A 19,788-nucleotide genomic window follows, 5' to 3' on the forward strand; every position below is an offset into this window, starting at 1 on the left:
GTTCGGGGCGTCTTCGGACGGCCCCCTCAGGAAACAGCCTCCCATCCTGGGATCTACCTAAATCTCTAAGCGGCCCGAATCTCCAGGGGAGATCCAGCTCCCCAGAGTCAACCAGAGGCCATCTGGGGGCTGCAGCGCGGCATTGGTGGGATTTGGGGAATCGGGAAGGAGCTCTCCCTCAGTGACAGGGGTCTACGGTTGGCTCAAGAGCACTGCCATCCACTGAACGGGTGGCACCCCCAGGCCACAACTCCCGTGCTCTCCTGGGTAGGATTCAGAGTCTGGAGCAGTGGGGAAGAAGGGAGGGGACTCCCCACGAGCGAATCGCACTCGCCCACCCCCAGCATGCTGGCATTCGACGGCAGCCCTGCTGCAGGGAAAAGCTGCAGGGACCTCCAGGCTCAGCCTCAGCGCCCATTACTTCTTCGGAGTCCAAAGCCTGCTTTCTCTCGGCCTCCCAGTGCAAAGCCCATCTTTAAAAAAAATAACCTCCTCCAGGCCGCCATCTAAGGCCTTTCCTAACCACGAGACGCACCTGAGCACCTCCACAGGGCAGCCTGGGTGGCCACCTACTGTACAGGGACCCCCTCCCCACCGCCGGTCGACTGACCAGGGTCGGGCTTCTGGATGGTCCGTGGCCCCTGTCATTAAGAAAGTAAGCACGACGTCCGCAAAAGCATAAAAAAGTTTATTGGAGCATCACAGCCGGTGGGGCGGGTATTGCTGAGTCGTGGGGGAGGGAGGCCGATCCCGCCGGCCGTAGAGGCCCCTAAAGTGCACTCGGTGCGGCAAGGATGGGGTGTTGCATAGAGAGTCGGGCCGGCCGCTCCAACTCGGCCCTCCGGTCTCTCGGCCCAGCTAAGCCAGACCAGCCTCCCGGCCGCCCGGCGCCCCGGGCTCGCCGCTACTCGGACTCACGAAAACGGCGGGCGCACGCGCCTGCAGCGCCAGCGTGGGCTCTCGGCCCTGGCCCCGTGGGGCGGCCAGAGCGGCGCTGCCCAGGCGCGTCTGCGCCACTGGTATCTCGTCCACGGACTCTGCCGACGCCGAGTGGTAGGCGCCAGCAGGGCCAGCAGCGTGCACAGGGCTGGCGTCCGCGGAATCCGTCGACGAGCCGGAGCGGCGGCCGGGGGCCCTGGGCCCTGCGCAGGGGAAGGGAACATGAGCCCAGTGGCTGCGGCTCACTTGTGACTCTGCCTTCCCCTCCCTCGAGTTCCCAGAGCAGGACCCGGACAGGGAGAGGCTCACCCGACGCCCGATCCGAGGTCTCAGACGTCCGCACTTTATACACGCGCCTCTTCCTCTTTTTCTGCAGAGACACGGGGGAGACTGAGGGCCCCACATCGCCAAAAGAAGCAGAGGTGAGCGCCAGGGTAGAGGCTTATTTTTATCCCACTCCACCTGGACCGGAGGCCCAGCACAATCCCTCCTACCTGGGGTCGGATCCGGGGAGGCAGGGCAACAGTGTCTGGGGAAGAGGGTGGTGGAGGTTCCGCTTGGCCACGGGTGGCAAGAAACTGGGAGGGACTGAGGGGGAAGCAGGAGGGTAAGCCTGGGCTCTGTTCCCCAAATCCCTCCCAACTGGAGGTGCTGAGAGAAGCTTCCCTCACTGTTAGCTCAGAGAAGGGCCAGACCCATGCCCCAACCTTAGCCTACCGCCTTCTCCTGCCTCGATGGCCCTGCCATGCTAACTGGAGATGCCCAGGTTGCACTCACTTGGCATTCACTGCTGCTGGCCTGGCCTGGCCAGGGGGCTCTGGGCGCACATGGCTGAAGGTCCGCATGTAGAACTCCATCTCCTGGGGAAGGTGGGAGTCAAGGAGGCTGGGAGGCCAGGTGTGGCTCCCGAGCCTCCTGAGCCCTGATCTCATGCAGTCCTGCCCTCACTGGCCTCTGTGGGTCATTTCAGGCCTCATGCCAGGCTCCCAGCCATGCTGGGAAAACCCGTCTGTAGGGTAAGGCTTAAACCACGTATTTCTGGCCCTTGCCTCACCCCAGGTCCTTACCTCATTTATTCAGCCTCTGCCTCCTGCTGGAAGGCTCCCAGCCCCCATGGATCTATAGGCCTAGAGAGGCTCAGCCAGGGAGCGGTGGGAAGCTCAGAGCGGCCCGCACCTGCTCCTGGCGTCCCCAGGGCTCCAGCCTCTGAACCAATTATTTTCCCCTGGCTGAGAAACAGGCCTAAGTGTGCATCCACCAGCTCCCGCAGAGCTGAGTCCTGGGCGCACCCCTCGCCCTCACAAAGGACCAGCCACGATCCCGGCTGCCGAGAAGGGGCTGCGTAAATGCATGTGCGGTGGTCTCCCTGCCACTATGCCGAAAGGGAAGGTAGTAGGTGGTGGAATAAACAGAGCCGCAGCCCCACTGGGCACCAGGCTTACGGGCAAGCCCTGATCTTCACAGCAACCCTGAGGGTGCAGACACGACCCCTGAAAGCAAAGGGGCCTTGAGGGCAGGGGGTTGCAGGAGTGGCCTAGTCCTGCACCCCCGCCCGCAGGACTCGCCCCAGCTTTGCCGGGGAGGACGCCAGGTGAGGAAACAAAAGCCGGGGGAAAGCAGGCCCAGAAAGGGCGTGGTGCGGGATGGGGGCTGGTCCAGGGCGGGGTCGGAGGGGGGAAGGTTTGCCGGGAGCACCCGGACAGCTGTCGCAGGGTTCAGCAGCCGTTTCCATGGAGACGGAGGCGTCCTGACTAATGCAGAGAGGACATTGTAACAGCAAGGCCGTCTCTAAAACAAGCCTATGTTTGGGGGCAACGGCTCCAGAGAGGGGCCCCTCCTGCATTCCTGCTGGGGTGGGGGTGGGTGGCTGCCTGCAGGGCCCTGACAGATCTGGGGGAGGAGCCCAGCCAGCAGCCCCGCCCAACCTCTGCCCTGGCTGCTGCTCTGGAGAGGGGTGTGGGAGCGCCAGCCTGGGCTGAGGGGCACGGGGGTCAGGGGTTAGAGGCCAGTCACAGGGACTGGGGACCTCAAGATCACTCTCCCCCACACCTCTTCTCTGCCCCAGTGTGGACTCAGTGACACTCTAGGGCCAGCAGAGGGGCAAAGCCCACTGGGGGGCCCTGGGCTCCAGATGGGGGAGCAGACGAGGGGGCAGTAGTAGAGGAGGTCTCAGAAGCTGAGGGGCCAGGATGGGACAGGCGCCAGGCCCTAGCCAGCTCCGGAAGTCTGGAAGCGTCCCTAGTGAGTCCCCACTCAGAGCCCTGTCCTCTCTCGCCATGGCTGTCCAGAGGATCCTTCCTCAGAGACTTTCAAAACCCTGTACATTCCTGAATGGTACTGGGCCCTCAGCCTCAGCTCTCTGCTTTGTAAAAAGGGACAAGAACATCACTCCTGTCCCCCGGGTTTGCCTCCCTCGAGTCACTGCAGATGGACAGAACAGAAATTAAATGTCTTTGCTATGGCTACATTTGGCCCCAAAGCCTTGGCAGGGCAAGGCCGAAGAGCCTGCCCTGACTCAGTGGGTGCTACCTGTGAGGCTTGAGAAAGTCTCCTGCCTGATTATCTGGGCCTCTGTCTCCTCTTGATGTGGGGCTGGAGACAGTACCCTCTCCCCAGCACAGCTGCCACCATCAGAGCCCAGCACCGGGGCAGGTATACGGTGGTGTAACAGCGGAGTCGCCACCCACAGCCAGCACGCCCCAGGCCCAGGCCTGCCCAGTCCTGGCAGCCTGGCCCACAAGCAGTGTCCAGCCCTGGCGACAAGAACAGGAGAGGCGGGGTCCTAGGCCCTCCCCAACCCACCCACCAGCCTCTGTTTGTGTCCAGTTGCCATGAGGCCTCGGGATCCAGGGCTCAGCCTTCCCCCAGCAAAGCCTGCCTGGGCCCCGCCTTTCTAGTCCCTAGGGGCTCCTCTGAGGACTGGATCACCCCCACCTCAGCTGCTGACCTCAGGAAGCCATGGGGGCGTGGGAATGGGGATAGGCTGGTCAGCCACTGGCCTGGCCAGGCTGGCCAGAGCATGGAGACCTTAACTCTTCCCAGACCCAGCTTGTGGTTAACCTTCTAGGCCTCAGTATGCACATCTACAACAGAGGCTGTTCTAAGCATAAATTAGGGTAATGGGCATAAATGCTTAAGGTCATGGATGGGGAGAAGTGATGGCTCCATCCTGGTCACCCATCACTGACCCCGTCGTTGGTCCATCCCTCTCTCTCTCCTGCTGCAGCCCCAACCTGCTTACTTCCAGGCTCCCACATCCCATGCCGTCCGCGCATGCTTGGTGCCTGGGCAGGCGTGTACGTGGGGTCCGGGAAACACAGGGCTCCCTCTGGCTGTGCCCACGCTTGGGTGAGCAGGCACACGCTCAACACAAGCCTGGTCCCTGCTGCCCCCAGCACCCCCGCCCCCAGCACCCCCGCCCCCAGCAGCTGTTCCAGGCTTGCTTCCCTTGCCCTGTCTCCTCACTGGCTGCTTGGTGCACAGCCCAACACCCCTCACACCCAGGCCCCCTCCCACCCCTCATCCTCTATACCTGAATGGGCCGCATCTTGGGAGGACATGACTCGAGCTCCCTGTGAACCCCCTTGGCCTCCTGTGGTGGGCGGTGCTGCACGATGTACTCATAGGTGGTGAGCTTGTGCCACACTGGTGAGGGGAAGAGAGGGCTCAGTGTGGTGGAAAGGGGACCCTGGAGCTCAGAACAGGAGGGAGGACAACCAGCCCCAGGCTGAAACCAGTGTCCCCAAATACACGAAGCCATCAGGTGAGACCTGGCCACCATAGCGAGCCCATACTGGGCAGGGGCATGGTTTCAGGCTCCACCGTCCAACTGGGCACCTTCCTGCAATCTGAGGACCCCTGCGCTCTGGAAGGCAGGTGCGGGAGGCACTTACTGAGATAAATGTGGAAGCAGAGCAGGTGCCCCAAGAGGGCTGTGGACAGCAGGCCCAGAAGGATGAGCAGGGCAGCCAGGGCCAGGATGGCAGGGGCCTGGGTCTCCACGGGGGCAGCGGGCAGGAACACGAACCACACATCCGTGTGATTCTTCAGGACTGCAAGGCACAGACAGCGTGTGCTCAGCCGGGGACGTGACAGGTGACCAGGGTTGGGGGTGAGAATAGGCCCGGAGCCTAAACTGACCTTCAAAGTGTCGGTTGGTGCGCAGCCGCATGGGGTTGACAAAGAACTCCACAAAGACATATGTGGCCACCAGCACCAGGAGCAGGACACCCAGTAAAGCGGATGCAACACTATGTAGAAAGAGCCTGGGCCCAGCCATGGGTAGCTGTCAGCTCCCGGGAGCTCCAGCGCCTCGGAGGGCTCATAGGAGTTGGGGCTGTAGGGTCATTGCTACAGGCTCAGAGGGCTGAGGGTGACCCCACAGCCCCAACTCCCCAGAAGTCAAAGGCATACAGCAAAACTGAAGACAGGTGGCCACCCCATCAGGCAGCCCACCTTTCTCTGGGCCAGCTCGGTGGAAGATTCCAGGCCCACACTTGGCCATCTCAGCCGGCACCCAGGAGCATCTCTCTCTGGGCAGCACCCCCGCATAAAATGGGCACAGGTCCTCTAAGTATCCCCATCCCTGCCAGCCTGCCATGCGGGCTGCAAGGTCTGTGGCTCCCACCCTCAGACAGTGCATCCCCAGGCCCCCGTGCGGCCAGGCTGTCCTCACCGGTAGTTCCGCTCGCCCACACAGTTGTTGAGCCACTTGCAGTGATGGTCGAAACCGCACACGCACTTGTTGCAGGCGCTGCAGTGCTTGGAGCGAGCGCTCCTGCAGGGAGAGGGGGCACAGCGCGGTCGGCCGGCTTATTCCCCACTTTGCGGCCCGGCCGGTCGGGGCGGTTGAGTGGGGTCCGTGGAAGGACGAAGCGCCAGGCCTGAGACAGCCCCGAGCGAGACGACGAGGAGCGCGCGCGCCCTCTGCAGGCGCTGCAGGGTGGGGTCCCTGGAGGAGGCAGCGCTCCCAAGAGCTGGGGGACCCCAGGAGCCGCAGGAGGGGTAAGGAGGTGCACCCCTCCTGCTCCGGGACTGTGCGCCTAGCTGATGCGCCATGAAACGGAAAATGGGCGTCCTTTCCAGGCAAAGAACCCTGAGAGAAGGCAGAAGATGCAGGTGTGGGCCCAGGGAGCTGCAGACAGCAAGGTGTGGGGCCCAGGGCCTGCACTGCCCTTCTGGACACCTCCAGCAGTGGGTCCCTGTTTCCTTGCCATTCTATGGGAATGGTACTGGCATTTTTCCAGAAACTTCAGTCTGTGTGGACTAAGGGAAAAGAGGCAAAAGAAGTGCAGGCCGCCATCCGCGTGAGCATGCTCACCACAGGGGCTCAGGGTAGTCTCCCAGCCCAGGGAGGCACAGGGCAGGCCCAAAGGCACAACCCCTCCACCAGAACAGGGCAGAGCCCTGCAATGGGCAGCAGCTTCTGGAGCAGTCGCTTGGAAAGTGTGCTGGCGGGTGCCCAGTGAATGGCAGGAAGTCCTTGGCGTCTAAAGGCTAGGGGCTTGCTCAGTCTGCAGACAGACCCCTTCAACAGGCTTCCTGCGGGGGCTGGCCTTGGGCCATGTCCCCATCCCTGATCCCCCACCAGAGACCTGGAGACTGTGGGGCTCCAGAAGGGTGGAGAGGGGCCCCTAGAGAGGCAGCTGGGACCAGCCAAGGGGGTAGGGGTGCAGCACGTACTGACTCCTCCATGTTAGCAGAGGGACCTTAGCAAGCCACCTGCCCCCCTCCCCCGGGCCTCAGACTCCTCCTGGGTAGGCCAGGGCACCAGTATCTGCTTGGGGGCCTGGCCGCCCAGGTGTAAACCTGGCTTCGCTATCAGTGGCTATGTCTGGCCTATCAGCCTTTGTAAGTGCTGGGCTCTTCCTCCTCCATGAAGTGAGAAAACCAGGCAGGGTGGCTGCAGGAAGAGCTCAGCACACAGTCTCAGGCATCAACGCCCCTGCCCACCCCTAAATGGGAATACTGGCAAGAGATGTGGGGCTATCACTGGCAGAGCTGCTCATTAGAAATGTTTGGGCAGGGCCAAATGTTTCCTCCTTTAACTGCTGGAATACTACTCCTCATCTTCTGTTTCCAATCACCTTCTCTTCACCTTCTCAAGAACCCAATTCTCTGTCACGCCATCAAGGTTCTTGACTGCATAAAACATGAGGGTTCTGAGGCATCAGGGATGGCTGTGAAGCCCCGGCACCCCCTCTCCACCGTGCACCCCACAGCACACTCGGCAGCCACACACACCCACACACACTCACACATCCACGTCGCACAAGTTGCAGTGCAGGTCTTCAATGACATGTGCGTGCTGGCTTCGGTTGAAGATGGGCAGGGGCCCCGCATAGCTCTTGTCCCGTACATTGGCATCTGCTGGATCGATGGAGACGGCGGTCAGGTGCACCACAAGGTGGCCGGCAAAGATGGCGCCCATGAACTGGCCCAGCAGGTTAAAGACTCACTCCGCACTCTGCCAGCTGGGAGTCCTACCCCACTTCTTGCAGCCAGAGAACTCCCCACTGCCATGCCAGCCTGCTTTGTGCAGATTCTCTGCCTGTGCCACCTCCTACCTCCAGTCCCTCAGAGCCTCCTCATCAGACCTCTCCAGGTGACCCCTGTGCCCCAAATGGAAAGGGGGAGGGGCCATCTAGGAAAGGAGTCCACAGCCAGCCAGCAGTGCCTGCTGTCACCACCTAGGTGCCCAATTGCAGAGTCCTGGCCTCACTGCTCCAGGCCTGGTGCAGGCCCTAGCTGGTCTGACCTCAGGCCGGTTTCTGGTTTCAGATTCCAAATGATGATGTGAGACTGAAAGAGATCAACCCCACCTAAGGCCCAAGAACCTGAAGTTTAAAGCTTGCTTATCTTGCTTTCATAGGAAGTCACCTCCAAGAGGGATGCAGCCATCCCCCTTTTCAGTAGCTGGGCCAGATGGAGAACCCCTTGCAGACAGGGGCTCGGACACTTGCTACCTCCCCTACCAAGAATCTAGGCACTTGGGAGTCCTGGGCTGAGTGTCTGGGATGGCCTGCTATGTTCAGGGCCTGGCCAGGGGCAGCATGGCTAGTCTCTGAAGCTGAAACACAGCTCTTCCAGGACCTATCTGCTCAATGACTGGGCCAAATGCAGGAGACAAGTTTGCTGACAATTTGCTACAAAGTCTGATGTGTAAAAATTCACCCATAGATTCCACCCAGGCAGCCATCCACTCTCCCTCCCTTGATCCCACCTGCTTCAGCCCAAAATTGCACTCATCCTCTTGCTAGCCAGGAGACATCATCCCTCCATCATTCATGCTCTACTCATCATCCATCTGTCATCCTTCATTCATCAGCTGTCCAGTCTCTTTTCCTCCCTTCCTTCTCCTCCCAGCAGCCAAATTTCTCTAGATATCTGCATAAACCAGGCTTCGCCCTAGTGTGCCACAGCACAGCTAAGAGAGACAATCCCGTGGCCATCACTGCCCCTTGTATCCCTATGGCCAAATCTTCATCTCTTGCCTGTGCCACTCTATAGCTTCCCAACTCTCCCCTCCTGTCTGAGTTCCCTTGAGTCTATGCTTCACACAGTCGCAGAGTAAGTTTTTAAAAGCTCAGACCCAAAGCCCTCTCTGCTTGCTTGCACTCCTACAGTGGGTCTCAACAGCTCTCTGGCTGAAATTCACTCCTCTGCTCGGTGCCAAGGTCCCTTTCCCTCTGGCTCCTCCCAAACCTCTCTGCTATCACCAGCTACTGTGCTCACCATGCCATCCACTCTTCAGACACTGAATGAGGGCAAACATTTACTCCCTGCCTGCCCCAACTCTTCTCCTGCCTCACTCCTGGGGTCATTCATTCAGCTGTCTACTGAGGTCTTTTGTTGTGATAGGCACTGAGGGATATGGCAGGGGCAAGAGTCCCAGCACTGAAGAGACTGCAGTCTGGTGGAAAACATGGATTTTTTTTTTTTTACGGAATCTTGCTCTGTTGCCCAGGCTGAAGTGCAATGGCGTGATCTGGGCTCACTGCAACCTCTGTCTCCCAGGTTCAAGTGAGTCTCCTGCCTCAGCCTCCTGAGTAGCTGAGATTACAGACACTTGCCACCACGCCTGGCTAATTTTTGTATTTTTAGTAGAGTCAAGGTTTCACCATGTTGGCCAAGGCTGGTCTCGAACTCCTGACCTCAGGTGATCTGCCCGCCTTGGCTTCCCAAAGTGCAGGGATTACAGGCCACCACTCCCACCCAAAAACATGGATATCAATCAAATAATGGGTTAATTACAATGAAGAAAGTTCATGGATATGCCAGTTTATAACCAAGTGACCTCATCTAGTCTGAAGGGGTCCAGAAGGCTTACCTGAGGAAGTATTGTCTCAGCTGAGACTTAGAGAAGAATGGATTCCAGGGACCTGGCAGGTAAAGAGGAAAGGGGGCCTGGCTAGGGACTGTGGCTGTGGGGAACATGTGGAGTGCCAACCAGCAGTTTGGCTGAAGTGTGCCTCCAGCTCACGGCTGTCTTGCACGAATGCAAGAATGAGGGTCTGTGTGGCCAATTTCTGGCTTCTCAAAAGGAACCAGAAGTCTGGGTTTTTATGAGATCTCTCAATGTTTAAATGTTAAGGAAATAAATAATTTTAAAAACATGCCTACAGAAGGAACATTAAGATCTGTGCATTTTCTTTGTTAACTATCCTTCAATTCAAAAAAACAAATCTGCAGGCTGGACTCACCCATGGGCTTCTAGTTCTCGACCTCTAATTTAGCTGGGTGTTGGGAGCAGGGAGAGAGGCAAGGGGATTCCAGGCAGAGACCAGTGCCGTGGAAACAGAAGAGGACAGGGAAAATCACATCAGAGGAAATGGGGGAGAGAGGCAGAGTCCAGAATGCGGAGCCTTGATGCCATGTTGAGCCTCATTTCTTTATTTTTTTTGAGACAGGGTCTCTCTCTGTTGCCCAGGCTGGAGTGCAATGGCACTATCTCGGCTCACTGCAGCCTTCGCCCTCCGGGTTCAAGTGATTCTCCAGCCGCAGCCTCTCAAGTAGCTGGGATTACAGGCGTGCGCCACCACACCTGGCTAATTTTTGTATTTTTAGTAGAGACGGAGTTTCGCATGTTGGCCAGGCTGGTCTGGAACTCCTGACCTCAGGTGATCCATCCGCCTCCGCCTCCCAAAATGCTGGGATTACAGGTGTGAACCATCACACCGGGCCTTGGGCCTCACTGCTTAAGGCAGGAAGAAACCATTAGAACGCCTGGAGCTGGGGCGCAACAGTATCAGATTTGGTTTTTGGAAAGGGCAGGAATGCAGATGGGTTGGCCGAGGTGAGAGCGTGTGTGGGGGACCCGTTTAGAAACTCAGCGGTCATCCAGGGAAGAGAGGCAGCTGGCAGTGGCAGAAACCGGGAACCAATTCAATGTCTATTTAGGAGGCAAAATCAACAGGGCTGGATGACTGACTGGATTTAAGTGAGGTAGGAAGGGGGAGGAGCCAAGAGCATGTGGGGAGAGCTGGGGTGGGGAAGGAAGGGAGCCACAGGCCTCGAGTGTGCCTGTGGACACACGGTGATGCTGGTGTAGGTGGCCTCCACCTGCCCTCACAATCTGCTGAACTCACCATGTGGCGTGATCACCATCTCCAGTGCACCAGCCTTCCCTTCAGCCAGGGGCCCAGCACCCTAGGGCTCAGCTTGCATCCCTAAGGCCCAGGCCAGTTCCAGGCCCAAGGTGGGTACCTGGTACCCACTATGATCCTACCTCACTCCTCAGGGGACCTGAGAGAGCCTGCAGAAAGGAGAAGGCTCTGATGGAAGGAAGGAGAGCGTACAGGCTGGTCAGGCGCAAACCAGGTGGCTCTGTGAGCTTCTGCATTGCCCAGAGCAGACAAACCCTGAATGTGGAGACAGAGTCCTCAAACCGTCCTTCTCATGACAGTCAGGCTTCCTGGGCAGCCCATCTGGCCTCACTGGGTGCCTGCTATGTGATCTTAGGAAGTCATGGAACCTCTGTGCCCAGCTTCTTCATTAGGAAATGGGGAGAATACCTCCTTACAGGATGACTATGAGGATCAAATGAGATCATTCATGTAAAGTGGCTGACGCAGGGCCTGGCATATGTAAGGGTTTAATAAATGCTACTGCCTTCTGTTTATCATGATTTGCTTTGCTTCTACTTGTCCAAGCCATGGGGTTGTTTATCTGGTTAATCTGGTTTCCCAGGTATCCTGATGGCAGAAACTCAGGTGATCCCTAGTGAGGGGCGTGTCCATTCCAGATCACAGGAGGAATGTCCCATGATGCATTCCCATGTCCCATGACTTAACAGCACTAAGGCCTGTTGGTCACCTCAGGGAAAGTCCAGTTTTCCATTCACAGAACTGATGACCAGCCCCTGGGCTCTAGTGAACAAGCAGCCCCCAGATGGCACTGCTGTGTCTAAGGAAGACAACCTCCTCTAGGGTCCCCTCCACACACCTACCCTGTCACTCGCCAGCCCAGGGCTTTGTGGTTTCCCAAAAGAGCACGTTCACGTTTGTGGCTTAATGAATTCTAGTGCTCACATATATCTTAAAGTGCTCCTGGTAGGAGTCTTCCCATCAGACAGAGGATGAGACTAAGACCCACAGAGCTGGCAGGAGTTGCTCGGTCCTGTGCAGCTCTGAAGGTGCTGAGCAGGGACAGAGCTCACCACAGACTCGATGTCCCAGGCTTTCAGGCTTATCCCTGCCAACCACCCTTAGGCCGTCCTCACCTTCCCCACAGGAGTCATCTTCGTGAAGGACACTCAAATAGGAACTCTCCGGAAAGGAGCACAGAGATGCCTGCTTCACTGCAACCCCCTGGCTTTGCAGCCACATCCTCTGCTCCTGGGGGCTGTGGCCAGGGACGGGGCAATCACACCACTGGGCTCAGGCAAGTCTGGGTTTGTCACTATTCCCAGGAGCCTCCGGGGTATCTCCATCCCGTCTCTTGTCACATTCAACCTCACTCTAAAAGGGTCTGATTTACAGAATCAATGTGCCCATAAACAGTCCTGGGCACAGTCTGTCCATAAATAAAACCGTATTTTAAAGGCACCAGGACACTTACCATGTAAAAGAATTCTATGGTGACTCTTTGAAAAGTGAAAAATTATTTGATAAATGGACTAATTACTCCCTACTTCGTCCTTTGTTCAGCTTTGAACACAGTTAGTGTCAGGATGGTTTGAGGCTCCTCCTTCTACAACTGCTCCTGTGGTGCCTCCGTGGACAGGATTCACATCCTTGCAGGGCTTGACATGCTCCTAGGTATTTTAGGCATGCCCACTCACCCTATCAGGGGGAGAGGTCAGGTGGAGGCTGGAGGCCAGGATGGGAAGCAGCAGGTCCCCAGGACTGGGCCCACCCTGCTCTGCTCCCCGGACTGTGCTCCCTGAGGCTCCGAACCTGGCTTTGGGCCTCCGCTGTGCCGGCCATCCTTTGCCTCCCCACTTCCACACACCAGCCCCATGCTTTCCCAAGGATACAGCGTAGCCAGCAGGCACCCAGTGGTGAGGCAGGAGGGGAACAAGGACCCCAAAGCCGATCACAGCAAAGAAGAGGTACAGCAGCCAGGCCACAATCTGGAGCGGGTGAGGGGGCCAGCTCCACCCATTCCGGCGGGATCGCTGGCCCTGCAGCTCGGGGGAGGGTCCGCTGGGCTGTGCCGGCGGCGCTGTCCACACACTCTTCTCAGGGGCAGTCTTGTTGGAGGGCTTGTTGCAGATGTTCATCTCCAGAGGGAGAAACAGTAGAGAGAGCATTAGCCCAAGAGGCCGGGCTGGAGCCCAGGGCCGGTGTCTGCAGCCAGGTTTCAGCAAGGGGGAGTAGGCTGCGACATAAAACCATCTCCCAGCTACTCTGGTGGGGATACTGGCATCCTAGCACGATAGAGACGGGCAGTGGGGAAAGGGTGGGAGTGGGCTGCTGCCTCAAAGCCCAAAGCAAACCCTGGCCCCAGCCTGGCCAGGACAAGGTAAGAGGACCCAGGGTTTATTCAGGACACAGTGCTGCTGCCTGTTACTCAAAGTGCTGTCTCCACAGCCATCGCAGTTAAACCCAATAAGACATGTTCTCATCTGGTAACAATATCAGGCCGGGGCCAGAGTGATGAGAACACATGCTGATTCTGTTAGGATTAGTCACCTCCTTCCTGAGGTCCAAATCCAACTGTCAGACACCCCCGCTATCCTTTGCTCAGGGAAACAGGGAATGGGGCGCCCAGAAGGAGGATCTGCCCTCTGCCCCACAGTGGACACAAAATCCCTTTAGGACTGGGGGAGCCTGAAGCTCTGCCCCATGCTGCCTGAGGGTTCTTGGCTGGGGAGGGGCCAGCTCACGAGAGGGAGGGAAGGATTCCTCTTTAGTTCCCTTCAGCAGCAGAAATGACCATGTTTCTCTAAGTAAATCTGGGCCTGGTATACAGTTTTGTACAGAAAGCTGGGCTAATGCTCTTGGACTCAGAGGCAGACCACCAGATGGTATCAACCACCCCCTCCACCCGCCACCCTCTAGCCAGACAGCTGGCCCAGTGGCCAGAGATGAAGGCCAGGCAGGAAGGGGGGAGCTACAGAAGGAAGACCCCCAACCCCAAGATCTGGGCCCAAGATGGGACAACAGCCCAGGCAGGCAGCGCCATACCTGGGAGACAGGCCAGCTCTGCACTCGTGGTGGGAAAGCCAGGAGCTGGGGCTAAAACCCTGGTAGCTAAACTCTCCTTTCAGGAGCCTCTGCCCATGAGACAGGGAACCTAAGCAGAAAGGGTGCCGCAGACTCCCACTCAGTGCATCTGCCTGGATCACCTTTCTCACTTCTCAGCCCACAGAATGAGGCTTGATCTTCAGAGCCAACTGCAAGCATTGCCTCATCCAGGAAGCTTTCCCTGACGCCCTGAGTCAGGGGGTCCTTATGCTAAGCCATTGTTGGGCAAATTACTTTGCCATTTGGGATGCTTTGCAATCCCCATGTCTGCCCCCATTAGGACAGCTTTCCCCAAAGGCAGCAAATGTGCTGGGTGGGGTTTATTCATCTCTGTCCCCTATGTCCCTTCCCCCAGGCACCCAGAATTGTACCTTGTACACAGTAGATCCTCAGTAAATGTTTGCTGACTTGAAAACATCTGAAATAAAAGGAAATGTGGGCACAGTAAATGGTGTGGAATCCTGGTCCACCCTAAGCCATCTGGCCCGCTTTCCCCTGCCTTCCATCCATCCAGCCCTGCCCGCTTTCTGCAGGCTCGTGAACCCATGCCTCCCGCAGCCCATCTCCCGCTGCTGGCTGGCTACCACCCTGACTGCCACACACTCACTCCTAGCCACCCTGCCCTTCAGCCAACCTGAGGCTCAGAGCTTCCTGCAGGCCAAGCCTAGCATTATTTGAAGTGACCTCTGAGTAGTCCCCCAGAGGTCTCAAAACTAAATGGAGGACTTCAGTTTTTCCCCAAGGATTCAGCTGGTGGTTTTTTGGTTTTGGGTTTAGGGTTTTTTTTCTTCTGAGACAGGATCTTGCTCTGTTGCCCAGGCTGGAGTGCAGTGGCACCATCACAGCTCACTGTAACCTTGACCTCCTAGGCTCAAGTGATCCTCTCACCTCAGCCTCCAGAGTAGCTGCAACTACAGGCATGTACCTGGCTAATTTTTTTATTTTATTTTATTTTATTTGTAAAGACCGGGTCCCACTATGTTGCCCAGGGTGTTCTCCAACTCTTGGACTCTGGACTCAAGAGATCTGTCAGCCTTGGCCTCCCAAAGTGCTGGGATTATAGGCGTGAGCCACTGTGCCTGGCCTTGCTTTGTTTTGTTTTGTTTTGTTTTGTTTTTTGTTTTTGAAACAGGGTCTCGTGCTGTCACCCAGGCTGGAGTGTCGTGGCACAATGATAGCTCACTGAAGCTTCAATTTCCTGGACTCAAGTGATCCTCCTGCCTCAGCCTCCTGAGTAGCTAGAACTACAGCGGCGTGTCGCCATGCCTAGCTATTTATTTTTTATTTTTGCAGAGACAGTCTCACTATGTTGCCTAGGCTGGTCTCCAACTGCTGGGCTCAAGCGATCTTCCCACCTTATCCTCCCAAAGCACTGAGATTACATGCATGACCCAGTATCCCAGCCCTCATTTTCTTTTGCAAATCCCCCAAAGATAGCAAATCTTTGTCCTTGTATTGTGGAAATGTCAAAGGTCATCAGGTCAAGCCCTGTGAATACGGTTGGGCTAGATGGTTCTGCTCTGGGGCCAATCCCTGTGGCTTGCACATCAGCTCTCCAGTGACACCATCACCAGGGCAACTACTTTGAAAGGAATCCATGAATTTGGAATTCCTAAAGTCTGGCTCTCCTTTTGCCATCCCCAAACCTAAACAACCCTATACCTTGCAGGAGTTTCCAAAGAGCAAAACAGAGGCATGTGGCTGATCCGGCCCCACTGCCTGGCAGTGGCCACAGGTACCCCCAGCGCTGCTGTATCCCGGACTCCTGAGGCAGGAGGAGTCACCATCTGCAGCCAGGCACCCGCCACATACAGCCTTGGGGATGCCTCTGACTCCAAATCAGGATACCCCCTTGGTCCAGGAAGCGAGCACTTGTTTGAGGCTGTGGAAATGGGGATGGTGCTGCTGGGCAGACCTCCCTCGGCAGAGGCAGCATTCCGGAATAGACGCCCAGGCTGGCCCACAGGCATGCCCAGGCCAGCCCACTCTTCACTGACAAAATTTTCTTTTTTTTTTTTTTTTCTTTTTGAGACGGAGTCTCGCTCTGTTGCCAAGGCTGGAGTGCAGTGGCGCGATCTCGGCTCACTGCAAGCTCCGCCTCCTGGGTTCACGCCATTCTCCTACCTCAGCCTCCCGAGTAGCTGGGACTACAAGTGTCTGCCACCATGCCCGGCTAATTTTTTGTATTTTTAGTAGAGACGGGGTTTCATCGTGTTAGCCAGGATGGTCTCGATCTCCTGACCTCGTGATCCACCCGCCTCGGCCTCCCAAAGTGCTGGGATTACAGGCGTGAGCCACCGCGCCCGGCCCGCTGACATTTTCTCCTGCAGAGTTGGTGGCCACAAATTCCTTCGGCCCAAAAGATTTTGATTAAAAGGGCTGGGAGGTCGGAGAGAATCCAATTATGGGGCTTCCAGGCCATGGATGGGACCAAACACTGTCACCAGACCCCGGGACTTCTCTGGCTGTTGCTCCCCTCTCAGCACTTCTCTAGGAGACCAGATTGAAAGACATGTGGCTCTGTTCCCCGACAACGTGGCCAGCTGGCACCCTCTGACCTTGGCCAGTCAGCACTTATCGGGGCCCAGCCTGCGTACTTAGGATGTAAACACAGATGAGACCGGGTGCATGCCCTCAGGGGCTTCTTTTCTGGGACCCAGACAGACACAAACAGAAACCAGGGCAGTGGTGAATGGGCATTTTGGCAGCCCATGCAAGGGCCAGCCATCCAATGTGACAGAACACAGGGTGGACAGGTTGTGGGGGCGGGGGTTAGGGGAAGGAGGAAGGGGAGGGCAGGACCCAGTGAGAGATGGGACCGAAGAAGTTGCAGGGCTCAGATCTCGGGGGGCCTAGAAGGCCAGGTGAGGACACATGGGCACTGCTGGAAGAGCCACAAGGAGGCAAAGCAGGCTTAAGGCATGAGAGTGACCCAATGGCTCAGGGTGCTTTGGAAAACTTTCTAGCCAGTGGGGAGAAGGGCACGGGGGAAGCGGTACCACAGCAGCCCAGCAGGGAGCCCAGCAGCTCTGTGCTTTGGGAGAAGCTGGTCAGAAGGTGGTGGTGAAGCCCACAAGCTCCCTGCTGCCCACCTGGCTACCCCCAGATGCATCTTTGCAGGGTTCAGAGGTACATGGCCTTGGGAAAACATTCTTCATGTACCTTCTCCTGCCACAGAACAAACCATAGAGAGTCAGGCTGGCGGTGATAAAGGGAAGACAGGAAGGAGGGGGTCCTGTGGCCTGGGTAAGCCAAGGATCCACCTGGCTACTGAGGCAGGCAGGAGGGGCTGTGGAGGCCCCTCCCTTGTCCCCCGCAAGATGGAAGCCATTGGCAGGATGACAGTAATCTGTTCACGTTAACATTCACTTGCAAAAAGCCTTAGATGGTGTTTTCAGTATAAGGTTAGGCTACCTTAATTTATTATTATTATTATTATTATTATTATTATTATTATTATTTTAAGACTGAATCTCGCTCTGTCGCTCAGGCTGGAGTACAGTGGCTCGATCTCAGCTCACTGCAACCTCCACCTCCCAGGTTCAAGCAATTCTCCTGCCTCAGCCTCCTAAGTAGCTGGGATTACAGGCGTGCACCACCACATCCAGCTAATTTTTATATTTTTAGTAGAGACAGAGTTTCACCATGTTGGCCAGGCTGGTCTCAAGAACTCCTGACTTCAGATGACCCACCTGGCTCGGCCTCCCAAAGAGCTGGGATTACAGGCGTGAGCCACCATGCCCTGCCTGGGTACCTTAATTTATACTTCATTTGGGTACCTTAATTTATACAATTCATTTGACTTAATTTAAGTCAAAGGAAGGAAATCTTAACATTTTAAGTTCTCATTATGAACTACATTATAGTTACATGAGTGACCACTTTCCTCATGCCCACCTCTGCTACCAACAAAAAAAAACATTTAGGAATATTGTTCTGAAATTCTTGCCTAGCACTCTCAAAGAAACCACACCAAGGTGAAAAGCACCAGCCCTGGAGAGACTGTGGGCATCCCTGGACTGCTGCAAGCTACCTGAGAGCTTCAGAATCAAGTCAATTACTAAAGAGGGTTTCCCAGGAAAGGACAAGGAACTGGGAGGGCAGGGTGATGGGGTCAGAGGAGAAAGGGACAGGGTTGAAGCAGACACTTGGAGGGCCCTGCACCACCAATGGGGAGACACAGGTGGGACCAAAGGAAGAGGGCTGAGCCTGGAGTAGAGCCCTTTTCTGGTTCCCGAGCTGCCACTCACAGACTGAGGAACATTGAGGCAAATTTCACAGATTCACTTCTTTGGATCTCTTCTATACTCATCTTTAAACAAAGTTCAGTGAAGCAATTTGGCAATGTCCAAGTCTGGCGAAACTTTAGAACATAGATGCCCTTTGACCCAGACATTCCATTCCTAGGTATTTATCTTATACATATACTCACAAAGATTTATTGCAGCATTATTTGAAATAATAAAGGACAAAAGACAATATAAACAAACTATGGCACATCCACACAATAAAATGCTAGGCAGCATCAAAAATAACGGATAAAAAAAGAAAAAAAATGGATGAAGTAATCTTTGATACACAATTAAGTGAAAAAGCAAGACGAAGAACACTTGTAGATGGAGCTACCAAGTCAATAAAAACAAAGAGGGCCGGGTGCAGTGGCTGATGCCTGTAATCTCAACACTTTGGGAGGTCGAGGAGGGTGGATCACTTGAGGTCAGGAGTTTGTGATCAGCCTGGTCAACCTGGTGAAACCCCATCTCTACTAAAAGTACAAAAATTAGCTGGGCGTGGTGGCACGGGCCTGTAGTCCCAGCTACTCAGGAGGCTGAAGCAGGAGAATCGCTGGAACCTGGGAGGCGGAGGTTGCAGTGAGCTGAGATCGCGCCACTGCACTCCAGCCTGGGCAACAGGCGAGACTCTGTCTCAAAAAAAAAAAGTGGGGGAGGGGGACAGATGCATAAACATCTACATTCCTATATGCATAGATTCTCTCCAGAATGAAATGCAAGAAACCAAACACAGGAGCAGCCCCTAGGAAGAAGATCTAGTGGTCCAAGAGCTGTAAGACAGAAATTGCAAACATTCAAATATAAATATATATATATACACACACACACACACACACACACACATACATATTTATTTATTTTATCATGAGCATGTACTGCTTTTGAAAACAAAAGGTATGTCAAATAATAAATGATTGGGGGATGTCACCTCCTGCCTTCCAGGCCCCACTGAGCTGCCTTGTGGACGAAACACACTCGTGTGATCTAGAGCCCTGTTACCATGCTAGACAAAGAATTCCTACCTAACAAGGGTGCTTGGTTTTAGTGAAATGTTTTCTTACTCTTGAAAGCAATTCTAAGACGCTCAGCTACAGAGCTATGAGGAAAAGCCAGAGAACTTCCTATGAGCTGTTAGGGTTCTTGTCAAAGCTGGAATCACACAACCAGACAGCACAACAGAGGAGCTGCTAGGCAGGACCTGCTTCATCCTTGGCCAGAGCCAACTCAGCTACCAGAGACTCCCAGAACCCAAAGGGAAAGTGCACTCCACAGGAAACTTTTGTTCCCATGCATCTTGTCCTTTTGCTAGAGGATTTGTGGTTTCCATGTGAGAGATTTTCTTTTTTCTTTCTTTTCTTTTTTTTTTTTGAGACAGAGTCTGGGGCTCTGTCGCCCAGGCTGGAGTGCAGTGGCGCGATCTCGGTTCACTGCAAGCTCCACCTCCCGGGTTAAAGCCATTCTCCTGCCTCAGCCTCCTGAGGAGCTGGGACTACAGGCGCCCACCACCACGCCCAGCTAATTTTTTTTGTATTTTTAGTAGAGACGGGGTTTCATCATGTTCGCCAGGATGGTCTCGATCTCCTGACCTCATGATCTGCCTGCCTCGGCCTCCCAAAGTGCTGGGATTACAGGCGTGAGCCACTGCGCCCAGCCCATGAGCCACCACGCCTGGCCGGTGTGAGAGATTTTCTTCTCTTTTCTTCACTTTTTTTTTTTTTAAGACGGAGTTTTGGCCGGGCGCGGTGGCTCAAGCCTGTAATCCCAGCACTTTGGGAGGCCGAGACGGGTGGATCACAAGGTCAGGAGATCAAGACCATCCTGGCTAATCCGGTGAAACCCCGTCTCTACTAAAAAATACAAAAAACTAG

The 19,788-nt window shown here is 55.7% G+C and overlaps 1 protein-coding gene across 2 annotated transcripts in view; it reads right to left on the minus strand.

Moving 5' to 3' along the window:
- Nucleotides 1-667: 667 nt before the first annotated feature.
- ZDHHC1 (zinc finger, DHHC-type containing 1) overlaps nt 668-19,788 on the minus strand; it is a 22,289-nt gene continuing 3,168 nt past the window's right edge. The window contains exons 2-12 of one of the 2 annotated variants that reach the window (XM_011996692.1): nt 14,000-14,046; nt 12,416-12,661; nt 7,197-7,372; nt 5,615-5,716; nt 5,080-5,204; nt 4,833-4,991; nt 4,472-4,584; nt 1,717-1,799; nt 1,434-1,527; nt 1,249-1,309; nt 668-1,142 (exon numbers count right to left, since the gene is read on the minus strand). In XM_011996692.1, the coding sequence (XP_011852082.1) occupies nt 859-1,142; nt 1,249-1,309; nt 1,434-1,527; nt 1,717-1,799; nt 4,472-4,584; nt 4,833-4,991; nt 5,080-5,204; nt 5,615-5,716; nt 7,197-7,372; nt 12,416-12,661 (1,443 nt within the window). In that variant the 5' untranslated portion in view covers nt 14,000-14,046 and the 3' untranslated portion in view covers nt 668-858. Of the gene's footprint in view, nt 1,143-1,248; nt 1,528-1,716; nt 1,800-4,471; nt 4,585-4,832; nt 4,992-5,079; nt 5,205-5,614; nt 5,717-7,196; nt 7,373-12,415; nt 12,662-13,999; nt 14,047-19,788 lie in introns of both variants that reach the window. The other variant, XM_011996691.1, reaches the window with a different exon arrangement.

The sequence above is a fragment of the Mandrillus leucophaeus genome, unplaced genomic scaffold (genome assembly GCF_000951045.1).
Source record: "Mandrillus leucophaeus isolate KB7577 unplaced genomic scaffold, Mleu.le_1.0 Scaffold522, whole genome shotgun sequence".
NCBI classification, from domain to species: domain Eukaryota; kingdom Metazoa; phylum Chordata; class Mammalia; order Primates; family Cercopithecidae; genus Mandrillus; species Mandrillus leucophaeus.